A 12,956-nucleotide genomic window follows, 5' to 3' on the forward strand; every position below is an offset into this window, starting at 1 on the left:
CCGGACCCCGCGGTGGCGCTCGGGCTGGGACTCCCGGGCTCCTTTTGTGAGCGGAAGGCAGGGCCTTCCCCGGGTCTCTGAAAATGGTCAGTTCGGCTTCGCAGGGCTGCGTGCCCGGAATAATAAATTGGCTTCTCTAGGGTCGTAATCCGGGCCCCACCCCGAGCCGCTCTGAGCTGGTTCGCGCCTTCCAGGCAGCACTATTGGGGGTTCTCAAGAGCACCCCGCGGTCGGCTGTGTCCGGACCACCGGGGTCCGGTTTGAACACGATTCCAGGGCCCCACCACATCGCCAGAAGCGGAATCTCGGGGCGGGGCCCAGGAATCCGAGTTTTTGGTGAGTTCCCGGGTAATTCTGATGGCAAAGCCCATGTGGGAGCCACTGTTCTAACGGCTTTTGGGACAGGCAGTTGTGAAATTTTCCCCCAGCAGAATCTCTGGGGACCCAATTGTCATACACCCTTCGATTCACTGCGGTGTTGATTCTGCCTCCTGATGAAGTTCTTCCCGAGTCTGACTTCGAGCCCGCCTGCTTTATTAAGCACGTTTTTCTCCAGTCGGTTTTTTTTTTTTTTTTTAATGGCAAAAGGAACAGGGAGAAGACTTTTCTCGAACCTGTTTGCAGAGAGCCGTCTTGCCCGCTTTGAGGGCCCTTTCTCTGGAGACCTGTTTGCTTTGTTCAGCCTCTGAATTCAGCAGACCCAAAATCCACCAAGGCCACTAGCTTGTGAGTGAATGTGGTCCCTTCAGGTAAGGGCCAGACAGCCCCTGCCAGGGCTTGGGGAGGGTTTTCCTAGAGGAATCCTGGCAGTAAAAAAACCAACCCCCAAACTCTCCAAGTGCTGGACGCTGGAGAATCCCAGCAAGGAAAAGGAACAAATCTTATCTCATGCCGGAAGATAACCTCTTCCCTTTGTTGGCGCTTTTCCTTGCGTTCAGGATGAATTAAAATTCTTATCTGCTCTGCATCCAGTGAACTTGGCCTCGCCTTCCTGATTGTTTGCTGCGGCTGACTTTCCCAAGCTTTGGGGGGTTATTTTTGCCTCTGGGTGGTGGTCATTCCTTCCTTCCATGGCATTAAGTTCAACACAGTCACAGAAAAAGAGAAATTTAGCAAACACCCTCAAAATGGCAGGACTGGGCCCCAAAACCTACTTTCATTTTCCTCTGTTCTGGGTTGTGGGTAATTTCTTGACAACTACAAGAAAGAAGACAATGAGAAATGAATTGTTATTCCAATGCAATTGTGAACAGATGTATAACCTCCTAGTTGCAGGAACGTTCTAGGAATCCCTTACACCACCTTAAAGGGGCAGGAAAACGGGCAGAGGTGCTGAGGGCTGGGTGAGTGCTAAGCATTGGCAGGGCTCAGCCTCATCCTAAGGAGAGCTGCAGCCATAACCTGGGTCACCTTTGTTGTCTCGGGCTTCTAAATTTGGCAGCGAGAACAGACTCGCTTCCTTTGAGCAATTGATCTGAATAGCAGAATCCCATTCTGATGGTCCGAATCACATTTACAGGCTGTGGGGGTGAAGGCCCTGCTAATTGGCCACTTGCCTCACCACTGGCTTTGAAACAATCACTTGTATTCTCTTCCCGGCAGGAAGCAGCAGACCCATCAAGGCCCTGGGCTGGCTCTTTGTTCTGACTTTATGGCATTTGATGCCACAATAAGAAACACTGTGTACTCCGTGGGAGCCCATTGTGCCAGGCTGCAAGGATGTGGGCCCTGGTGCAGAGGGCCTGGTGCTCTTCCCCAGGAAGAAGAGGGGCTTTGTGACAGGCTGGGGGACAAAACAAGGGGTGCTGGACACTGTTACTGGGGCAACTGCCTGGCCAGTGTGGAGGCAGCTTTAGTCCCTGGAACTGTTTCTGTGCCCAAGGAGAGGGAGGGCAGGGGAAGGATGGAATTTCGTCTAGAGTAGCAGGTCCTGGTTACCTGGTAAATTATGCATCAGGACTGGGTTAGCCATTGCCTCCGTTTTCTCTGGGCTCCCGAGACAATCTCCACCTGCCTCTAGATTCTGTGCCAGCTGAGCGTATCTATCTCACCAACTCTTGTTCCACCAGGAAACTGCATCTTGGTGAGTGGGAAGTTTTTGTAACTGTGGACCAAACCCGGGCTTCCCATGTTTTGGGTTGATCTGGTTCTTAGAGAGAAGAGCTTTTGGTTTTGTAGAAATGATATGCATGGGGGCGGGGGTAGTCACAGTCTATCCCGTCTCACACGTGAATGAACCAACGGGGATTTGAGAATGGCTTCTAGATCCTACTTGCCTCTCCAGCCAGCCCCTGGGCTCCCTTCCCCTGCACCTAGCCTGAAGTTTTTCACTATTAACGGCACACCTGGGAGAGAAGACAGAGGAGGGTCCTCGCTCCAGGAGATCGCTGTAATAATCAGATCGAGACAAGACCTGGGCTGGGAGGAAGCCAGGACACGGGGGTTGCGGGACTAAGCCCTGACAAATGGAGTGCTCCGTGTTGGGGCTGAAAGGGAAGGAGGAGAGGGAAGGCAAGGCCCTTTAGCTTCACCTCGAAGGTGGGGTCAGGTGAGGCTGGTGGGTCCTGTCTTCTCTGGAGATGCTCGCTGACAAGCTCCTGAAGGGAGGAAAGGCCAGCTTCCTGCCGGCCACTTGCAGAGGCGAGCATTCAGTGCTTCTGCCAGCCAGTCCCTCACCCCACACCCACCCGTCCTTCCCATGTCTGATGCTCCCCACGCGGGGCCCCTTATTACCCCGTGCCATTGCAGCAGCCTCCCAGCGGTTTTCTTTCCCCTCCAGTGTGGCTGCCCAAGTTCTCCCCGCAAAAGCCACATCTCCTGGCCTGCCAATCCCAGGCTGGAAACTGTTCCATGGCCTCCAGAGCCATTCACAAACCCTTCCTGCTCCCTGCCTGCACCTTAGGCTCTTTCTCTGCCCTTCCTGGCCACACACCTCCCTGACTTTCCCCAAACATGCAGGTCTTTCCATGTCTCTGTGCGTTTCCATTTCCCTCTGCATGGAATACTCCCATCACACCTATCCTCGCCCATCTGCCAAACCCTTCAGGATTCTGGGTCAACATCATCTCCACAGTGGGTCCACTCATGACAGCAGTAATGGAAGCAGGTTTGCCACCAGTCTCCCAAAGAAGTGGGAACACTGATTGCAAAGGACACAATCTGATTGGATGAAAAGCGAGGCCTCAGAAGCATTGGCACGTGTCCCCGAAGAGCTGGGCTGGAGGTCTGTCCAACAGGAGGGGTGGGGGGGGGTGAGAATGGCAGTGCCCCATTTCATCCGACTGCTCTGTGTTCCCCACATCTGACCCAACCTTCCATTACAAAACAGGCAGGCACATTTGTGGATACTCTTGGTTACATGTGTGTTCTGTTCTTAGACTCTGAGTCTCTTCTAGGAAAGGAGTGTCTTAATCATCTTTGTATTCCCAGAATCTAGTTTAGAGGCTAGTACATAGTAGGTTTGCAGAACATCTTTGAATAGCGGCTGAGGTGGGAGGATTTCTTGAGACCAGGAATTCAAGACCAGCCTGGGTGAGCAAGACCCCATCTCTACAAAAAAATAAAAAATTAGCCAGGCGTAGTGGTGGACGCATCGCAGCTACTCAGGAGGCTGAGGTGGGAGGATCACTTGAGCCCAGGCATTCAAGCTGCAATGAGCTGTCATCCCGCCAGTGCACTCCAGCCTGGGCAACAGAGTGAGACCCTGTCTCAAAAAGAGAAAGAAAATCTTTGAGTAAATAATATATGTTGAACTTGGAAGTATTCCTTTACCTAGAATATTGTTCTCTCTGCAAATCTTGTACCATCCCTTTCTCCAAAACATAACTCAGGACTCTCCTGGAAAAAGTAGGTTCTGATCAGTAGTTGACTGTGCATCAGAACGTTATTGAGCACCTATTAGGTACTAGGCATTTTCTAGGCACTGGAGGCCTGTGAGATACAAAAGAGATAAAGGTTTCCATGCCCAAGTTGTTAATGAGTGCCCCCAGCCCATGCGGGCCACTTCCTTATCTGGCAGAATCACTTGGGACGTCTGTAAACACTCAGTGCTCCCAGCATCCGTAGTGCCAGGCACATGGTCAGCAGTCAGAGGTGACTCACTGTGTGCCCAGCATTATGAGAGACAGGCATAGAAAGCCTGGCTTTGCATTCCAATAGCTCACAACTTCACTGAGACCAGTTGTTTATAGGATTGCAGGAAATCCCAGGGAGCCCCAGCCAGGGAAGAGCTTATGTTGTCAATTTCACAGCCTCTAAGAATTCACTGGGTCCACTAGTTCTCTTGCACAGGTGCTACTTTCCAGTTATTTCCTGGTTTTATAAATATGTGTCTCCTTTTTCAACTCCTTCACACGCTCTTTACGGAAAGGGATATCATGGCGTCATGTCTAGTGTTTAGCAGCTTGTTTCCCTGTTCCTCATCTCAGCACCTGGTACAGGGCAGTGCATGAATAGATGAGAAATGATCACCACCATTAAGAGGCATTTGTCAGCTAGGCGCGGTGGCTCACACCTGTAATCCCAGCATTTTGGAAGGCAAGGTGGGTGGATCACCTGAGGTCAGGAGTTCCAGACCAGCCTGACCAACATGGCGAAACCCTGCCTCTACTGAAAATGCACAAATTAGCCGGGCATGGTGGCGCACACCGATAATCCCAGCTACTCAGGAGGCTGAGGCAGAAGAATCACTGGAACCCCAGAGGTGGACGTTGCAGTGAGCTGAGATTGTGCCACTGCATTATAGCCTGGGCGATAGAGCAAGACTCTGTCTCAAAAAAACTAAAAAACAAAACAAAAAGACAGGAATCCGTCACTAGGTCTCTTAATGAGACACAACCAAGAAACACAGTGTGAGTGAGTTCAACAGTTCTGGTAGATAAAGGAGAGGGAAGGACTTTTCTCCTTAGTGCCTCTCTTTTGCTAAATGTTACTATCAGATTCTGAGTGTTTTCTACAAGAAATGACTGAGATGCAAATCAAGAAGTGTGAATTTAACAAGAGCCAGTTTGTTTCCTACTTTCAGTTGGGTGCCCTTTTTTTTTTTTTAAACAGGGTCTGTCTCTGTCACCCAGGCTGGAGTGTGGTGGCACAATCATGGCTCACTGCAGTGTCAACGTCCCTGCAGCATCAACGGCACCTGGCCTGGGTGCCTCTTAACTGGTTATCTGTACCTGTTATTGCTTGGTAGTCTAAGCGTGTGAGATCAATTTCAGGGTTTCTCCAATTCAATGTGAGCTTGTGGTGAGAGAAGAGTGTCCCTGGTCCCTCCTGCTGCTTTTTGCTCTGGTTCCCAGCTTGCTCCTGGTACAACTTCTTCCTAGTCCAGGACAGATTTACTGGAAGTTTCTTTAGAGGCAGTGCTTTAGGGCTTTGGTCTTCATCCATTGGGTTGTACTGTTTGTCGTTTGTCATGTTTGCTTTGCAGGCCTGGTAGCTAATGCTGCTTGCATTGGCTCACTGCTCTTAGGGCCATCTGTAACCTGTATCAACCCCGGATGCTTTGAAGTTCAATGTGCAATAAAAAGTTCATTAAAAAGATGTGGAATCATGAAAATAAGGTTACAGAAATGTTAACAAAGGATCATTTCCTGCTTCTAGTACTTTTCTTTTTTAAAAAATATATTTTTCTGAGAAATTTATGTCACCATTAAAACCATGGAAGAGTTTAGGAAGGACAGGCCTGGGTCAAAATGAGGGTGAGATTCTTGAGGAGATGTCTTGGCGGAGCCCCAGCCTGTTTTCTTAATTGAGAGCTCAGGGTCTAAGGAGAGAATGTAAGCCAGAAAAAAAAAAAAAAAAAATCTAGGTTTCTCATGACTAACGGGTTTTTTTTTTTTTTGAGACAGTCTCATTCTGTCACCCAGGCTGGAGTGCAGTGGCACAATCTCAGCTCACTGCAACCTCTGTCTTCTGGGTTCAAGCGATTCTCTTGCCTCAACCTGCCGATAGCTGGGATTACAGGCGTGTGCCACCACACACAGCTATTTTTTTTTGTAATTTTAGTAGAGACAGGGTTTCACCATGTTGGCCAGGTTGGTCTCAAATTCCTGACCTCAAGTGATGCGCCCAGCTCGACCTCCCAAATTGCTGGGATTACAGGCGTGAGCCACCGCACCCAGCCCTAGCATTTTAAGTAGGGATGGCTCTAAATGGATGGAAACAGTCCATGGTCATACAGAGTCTGCAGCCATGTAAGGAATTACATGTAGAATGACATATGGCAGGTGTCTCTTGTCCATGTGAAGTGACTGGGGAGAAAGTGAGAGAGAGAGGAAGAGAGGAGAGAAGAAAATAAAAAGAAGGAAAGGTGTACGGGATGGGGTGGCAGTGTCATTAAAACTACCTTGTGGCACTATCAGTGGCTTGTCTATTGCCACACCGGCTCACTTTCCAGTCATGACCTTCTGACATGAGCAGAGGTCCAGAGCCAAGACTCAAGGTCCAGAGCTAAGCCAGAGGTCAAGAGCCAGGGCTCAAGGGGTATCCTGGGATCCAAAACACTGCCAGCAGACCAGCCCCTGGCATGACCTTAGGGGTAAGGGTGGTAACCTGTCCTCACAGTGCCCCTGCCTGGCCAGGCACAGAGACGCATTTGACAAAGCGGGAAGTCCCTTGAGGCTCAAGGTGCTGATTTGACAATGACCAAGTGTACTAAGACACTGCAGAGGTGGGCCCGCCCAGCTCCCTCGCTTGGGTTGACTTTGTTAAGGCCAGGCTCCAGTTAGGAGGAGGACTAGGCCTCTCCCTGCATACCATGGGGTCTCCTAGAGAGCCCCAGTTCTGCTGAAGAAAGGGCAGCCACAGATGATCACTCCTGGTAAATATATCATCTTCTCTAATGACAAATGGTGCCACTATCATCATCTTTATTTCTTGGCAGCCTGTCTCTTTCAACAGGTACACACACTGGCATAACATGTCCTGGGGGCCCAGGCAGTCTCTTGTGGGGAAGATTCCTCTTTTTCTTTTCTTTCTTTTTTTTTTTTAATATATATATTTTCATTTTTGTAGAGATGGGGTCTCGCTGTGTTGCCCAGGCTGGTCTCAAATTCCTGGCCTCAAGTGATCCTCCTAGTTCGGCCTCGCAAAGCACTGGGATTATAGGCATGAGCCATCACACCCAGCCAGGTCCCTCTTTTTCACAGGTCCTCCATGTTCAGGCATTGGGGGTGCCCACACATAATACACAACCAGCCCCTGCATCCTTGCTGTCCTCTATTTTTGGGAGGCAAATATCCCTAGAGGCTCACTCATATGACCATTGACGACCATTTAATTACTACTTGTGTTCAATAATAAGCAATTATGTGATCATCACTTACTTTTCAGCCAGAGGGTCACCGTGTATACATTTAGCAGCTGCTAAATCTTAGTCCTAACAATGACAGTCCCATATCCTCCCAAGTGACTGTGAGGACCTCAACAGCTTGCACATCTAATAAACAGCACTGCAGGGTTTTCAGGGCTGCCACCGGGCAGCTCTGGGTCACAGCCAGACTTACCCTCTCTGTTTCCACCTGGTTGTGATTGAGCCTCATGAGTTCTGCAAACCTCTGCTCATAGAGGTGAAGCAGCAGCACCAGGTACAAGCCTGAATTCATCAGGTCGTTTTGTGCCTACAAATGGAAAAGAAAGCTCTTCAGTTCATCTGTAAAATAGTCATGGTCTAAATTGTGGGGTGCAGGGTAACAAGGCTAAGAGGTGACAAGAACTGGGACCAGAGCCCAAGCTCCAAGGCAAGTCCTGCTCTTGGGGACCAGAAGACAGAGCAGGAGGAGATCCAGGGTAGAGGCCAGGGCAGTCACTCCCCTGGGATTTTTTACTATCTAGTGGAGGATGCTTTGAGAAAGTTCCATTTTCCAGGCTCGATCCCATTCCACATTTATTGAGCAGTTACGTATGCAAAGCCTTGAGCTGGATGTTGTGGGGAACACAGGGCAACAAGCCTCAGAACTCCCTGCTGGGCCGCCATCACCTGGTGTGGGGGAGAGAACTTCATCCGTAAACAGCTCCAGCACAAGCTGGATGTGCTACAACAGAGATGCACCAGGCTGTGTCTATAACGTTCTCAGCAGTCACAGATGTCCCCTTGTGGAAGGCTTCCCGAGGAGCCTCGTTTGCCCCGTCATTCCTTTGCTCCCCAGTCCCTAAGCATTCGTCTTGATCTTGCATACCACCTTTTGCACTTAACGTTTCCGCTTTTTCTTGAGGAGTGGGCTGTGTTTCGTTTCTCTAGCTCATGCTCAGAACAGGCGCTACACAGGGAGGATGTGATGGTCTGGCTGGCCATAGTGCTTCTCTGTCCTCAGCACTTCGGCTTTGCTGCAAAGTAGGCTGTGCTCACTCTAGACCTTTCACAGACCTTCCACAAATCAGTGGTGTGAGTAACAGCTACTCCTATCCCTCTATAGAAATGGAGGGGAGGCCCTTTCAGTCCCCATCTTTCCCCTGAGTGGGGGTCTTGGGATGGGCCAGGCGGTGCTCACAAAGCCACCAGCCCCTGGGGACTGGAGTCCCCAGCAGAGGGCATGGCCCCTTCTGTCACCCTTGGGAAAGGTTGCAACTGTGACTCTATCGGTCCAGGATAACGAAGCGTGGGCATGAATGACACAGTGAGCACTCAGTGTCTTGGCTGCCTTCTTCCTGCAGCAGCGCGGGTGCCACATCTCCCCATTCTCATTAGATCCAGCGCAGCTCAGGAGGTTGGCACAGAACCCACCTCTCCCAGGACCAAGCAGCTGCCAGAAAAGGCACAGAAGTTGAGGAAGGATTGATGCACTCTTCCTTCTGAATCGGGGCCAACTCTGGATCTTGGTGACAGCTGGCCCTGAGGTCACCGCTGCAGGCCTCTCCACCATTCTACAGATCCATCTTCGAAGGCTCCAATCCTCTGTCCTTAGCGGTTAGCCTCCTATTTTTAGCCTTTGGTCGTGCTTTTTTGTGCTCTGCTGACCTTGGCCTAGGGCGAGCAGAGAACAAGTTGCTTGTTTTCACTTTTTCTGTTTTATTTATTTTATTTTTGAGATGGAGTCTTGCTCTGTTGCCCAGGCTGGAGTGCAATGGCACAATTTCCGCTCACTGTAACCTCTGCCTCCCAGATTCAAGCAATTCTCCTGCCTCAGCCTCCTGAGTAGCTGGGATTACAGGTGTGCACCACCACGCCCAGCTAATTTTTGTATTTTTAGTAGAGATGTGGTTTCATCATGTTGGCCAGGCTGGTCTCGAACTCCTGACCACAGGTGATCCACCTGCCTTGGCCTCCCAAAGTGCTGGGATTACAGGCATGAGCCACCCTGCCCAGCCACTTTTTCTGTTTTAATTGCCTCCTCCTGCCCTCTCCATGAGTCTGTGCCTGCCTCCAGCTGTCTCATCAACCACCTCTTCTGAGAATCCTTTCTCACCTGGCTTTTAGCGCCTCCTCACCAACCAAGCCTTGGCCCTTGTTTGTTTTCCTCAGCCCCGGCTTCCTCCTGCAAAACTGCCAGTGGTTCTCTCACCAGTGCTTTTTGCCAGCCAGCTTTTATGCTCAAGACACTCGGATGCATAATGGCAAATCAATCAGCTAGAAAATGGCTTGGAACTATCAGGTTTGTCAAAGCATTCAGGGAAATCATTTACTTTTTATGACTCAATAAGGCCCAGAGGCATGCAGATGGGAAAATATCCACTAATGTTTTCTGCAGATAATTTGAAAAGTCACTTCTAGCAGATTGTGTCTCTTCTCTGGTCTGTGGGAGGGAACCTGTCACACGGCGCCATCAATCTCGCCGGCTCGGTTCCTTTATGTGTGCCCTTTGCAGAGCTGGTGATGCTCGACAAAGGGGCTCAGCCCACCAGTCAGAGCAGGCGTGTGACAGTCAACTCCGAGTCAGCCTTTATACTCCTGAGCTACAAGTGGGAGGCATTTGTTAACTCAAAGAGTTCCACCGCACTTGGCCGGCCAGGGCCAAATGAACGAGGTTTTGGAGCAGTGCTTACTGGAGTTACGGCTGATCCACTCCTTCCTTGTCCCAATCACATCACACTTTGACTCCCACGTGGAGTTCCCTTTGTGTGCCAGACTGAAGGGAATGGGGGTGGCATTAATAGGAGGGGACGGGGACATTAAAAAGGAGAAGGCATGTGAAGCAGCGCACAAGTGCTCCGGAGATCTCAGCCCACCTGCCAGTTGTTTTCTCCATTTTGCTGATATTCATTTAGACCAAGAGACTTGCTACTGGTGGAAATTCTCAATACATTCCACTTAAAGAAGCTGACGGCCTGGCTGAACGTTCTATCAAGTCTTCAGATATGTTCAACAGTGCTCCCAGGTATAAAGGTGATTAGGTGACTACGTGTGTCTGAGGACATCTGTCCTTGGCTGAGATGGAGCCAGGCCAGGCCTGTGCTTCAGAGCAATGACAGCCTGAGGCCCACTGAGACTCTCCTGTGTGGCAGAGCAAGGATGGGAGGGGTGCGTTCCAATGCACAGTGAGCAAGGGCCCCTGGAGTGCGCCTTACTTGGAAAGTGCTTCCGGCTGAGGTGGGCAGTGTAGGGCCACTGGACACTGTGACTTTAGGCAGAGTTTTAACTGTGCAGGGCCAAAGTGACTCAACTTCTAATGGAGGAGAAGTAACCTCTGTTCTGCCTGTTTCCCCAGAGCGTGGTAGTAAAGTGAGCTAATATATGGGATCTTACAAAAAAATACATCCTACAAGAGGCAAGATTTAAAGACAGGATTCCAGGTAAATTGTCTGGGCGTAAGATCTGTAGGAGCAAGGCCTGCATCTGTCTTGTTTGCTCCTGACTCCTAGTGCCTGGCCCAGTGCCTGGTATACTGTGCATGCTCTATAAATATATGCACAGATGAAGTAATGAGAAAAAAATGCAAAATTGTGATGGATCAGACAGTGACCCATTCAGTCACAACGTTTGAATCTAGTGGCTCCAGCTTTAACATGCATCAGAAATACTGAGCAGCCCTTTTTAAACACAGTTGCTAGACAGTCCCCTCCCCTCCCCTCCCTTCCCCTCCTCTCCCCTCCCCCTTCTCCTCTTTTTTTGAGACAGAGTCTCACTCTGTCACCCAGGCTGGAGTGCAGTGGTGTTATCTGGGCTCACTGCAACCTCCGCCTCCCAGGTTTAAGGATTCTCCTGCCTCAGCCTCCCGAGTAGCTGGGATTACAGGTGTGCGCCACCACGCCCAGCTAATTTTTGTATTTTTAGTAGAGATGGGGTTTCACCATGTTGGCCAGGCTGGTCTCGAACTCCTGACCCCAAGTGATCTACCAGCCTCGGCCTTTCAAAGTGTTGGGATTACAGGCGTGAGCCACTGTGCCTGGCTTCACTGCTCCTCCTTTCTTCCCTGCAGTTCTGATTCAGATGGACTGGAGTGGAGCCCAAGAATGTGTCCTCCTAACAAGTTCCCAGGTGATGCTAATGCTACTGGTTTGGGGACCACCCATTTTTGAGAACCACTGTTCTAAACTAAGGGTGAGCACTTGGTAGCTGCTAAGCTGAATCTGGCCTGTGGATGTGCTCTGGTTGGATGGAAGGAAGCAAGAAGGAACGTAGAAAAGAAGAGCATGACCATCTTTAGTTGGGGAGAGCGCTTTTCATTTTGCCACAAATGCCAGCATGCCCAATGGCAGGATACCTAGAAGATTACCATCGTTTGTCGTCTGCCTGGGCTCTATGGTATTTGAGTGTGTAACCTGTGGCCTAAACTTTCCTTAAACCTGTTTTCTCCTCATCCATTTGGGAGGCTGGAATGTTATTTGGATCGCCGCATGCTGCTATCCGGGAGTTCTGCCCTCCACCCCAAATCCGAGCGCCCAACCAGAATCCAATATGAGTCCTGCTTCCAGGCAACAGCCAACACTCACAGGAGCAAATATAGGCTGGCCTCACACACGGCACTACCGAAAGAGGCAGGGGAAAGGGGGGCTGTACTGCCTCAGGCCCTGACTGACCTGAGATGAAACCGCCAGGTCCCTGGGGCCCCACAGCTGCTCTTGTCTAATGATCCCCTCTGCAGATGCTTGTAGGAGTTCCTAATCTAGCCGCTTGAGGCCTGGTAGCAGGCCTTGACCTTGGGGCCCATACTGGAGCCCTGTTAGCGCCTGTGAGCGGCATCTGCCCTGCTCCCACCAGAAGTACAGAACTAAGGTAGGAAAAAGTGCTCCGATGGGGCCCCCTTCACACCCTCAGAGGCCACCGACAGTGCTGACCGGGCAACTAAAGGCCACGCTCTTATCTGTGCTCAGGTCCCAGGTGAGGCGTCCATCCCAGATGTCACAGACTTCACTCCAAGGCCTGGTGGACAGAAGGCCCGCTCCTCTCTTTCCTTCCACTTTTAAACATCTCTTCTTCAGAAGGGCCTTCTCTGGTTCAGAGAGCAAGTTGGAGCCCCACAGCTGTTCCCCCGGCGGCCTGCCCCGTCCTCGTTTTGACCTCCACCTGCAGGGATCGCTCACTCCAGTCTTTGCTGCTGGTTGTACCCCCTCCAGGTCTTGGGCACCGGCAGCATTTCCAGCACAGTAGCTCACAGGCAGCAGGTGTTAATAAGTATTTGAAAAGTTAGTTAAACTGGCTGGGTGTGGTGGCTCACACCTATAATCCCAGCACTTTGGGAGGGAGGCCAAGGTGGGAAGATCACTTGAGCCCAGATTTTGAGACCAGCCTGGGCAACAAAGTGAGACAGACCCCATTTCTCAAAGAAAAAAAAAAAGCAGGGTGTGGTGGCACACACCTGTGGACCCAGCTACTTAGGAGGCTGAGGCAGGAGGATCCCTTGAACCCAGGAAGGACCCTGGCCCCATCCCAGAGCTGGGGTTAGACCTGGGTTGGGCCTGGGTATCACCATTTTAATAGAAAAAACGACCTGCAGCTAAATGTTAGAAGTTGTCATTTTGGGTGGTAAATTAGAAGAAATTTTTGTATGGTTTTTGTAATTAAACAAAAGCAAAAAAACAAA

General features: G+C 50.5%; 1 protein-coding gene and 1 long non-coding RNA gene across 5 annotated transcripts in view; one reads left to right on the plus strand and one right to left on the minus strand.

Annotated features, from left to right (window-relative positions):
* MARCH10 (membrane-associated ring finger (C3HC4) 10, E3 ubiquitin protein ligase) overlaps positions 1-12,956 on the minus strand; it is a 116,693-nt gene that overhangs the window by 3,080 nt on the left and 100,657 nt on the right. For 3 of the 4 annotated variants that reach the window (XM_011947917.1, XM_011947916.1, XM_011947918.1), the window contains 2 exons: positions 7,503-7,616; positions 1,155-1,197 (listed from right to left, as the gene is read on the minus strand). In XM_011947917.1, coding sequence (XP_011803307.1) covers positions 1,155-1,197; positions 7,503-7,616 — 157 coding nt within the window. Of the gene's footprint in view, positions 1-551; positions 1,198-7,502; positions 7,617-12,956 lie in introns of those variants that run through there. The other variant, XM_011947919.1, reaches the window with a different exon arrangement.
* LOC105515953 overlaps positions 1,823-12,956 on the plus strand; it is a 33,431-nt gene continuing 22,297 nt past the window's right edge. The window contains exons 1-2 of the long non-coding RNA XR_001002417.1: positions 1,823-2,083; positions 3,047-3,223. This is a non-coding gene — a long non-coding RNA (uncharacterized LOC105515953). The remainder of the gene's footprint in view (positions 2,084-3,046; positions 3,224-12,956) is intronic.

The sequence above is a fragment of the Colobus angolensis genome, unplaced genomic scaffold (assembly GCF_000951035.1).
Source record: "Colobus angolensis palliatus isolate OR3802 unplaced genomic scaffold, Cang.pa_1.0 Scaffold271, whole genome shotgun sequence".
NCBI lineage: Eukaryota > Metazoa > Chordata > Mammalia > Primates > Cercopithecidae > Colobus > Colobus angolensis.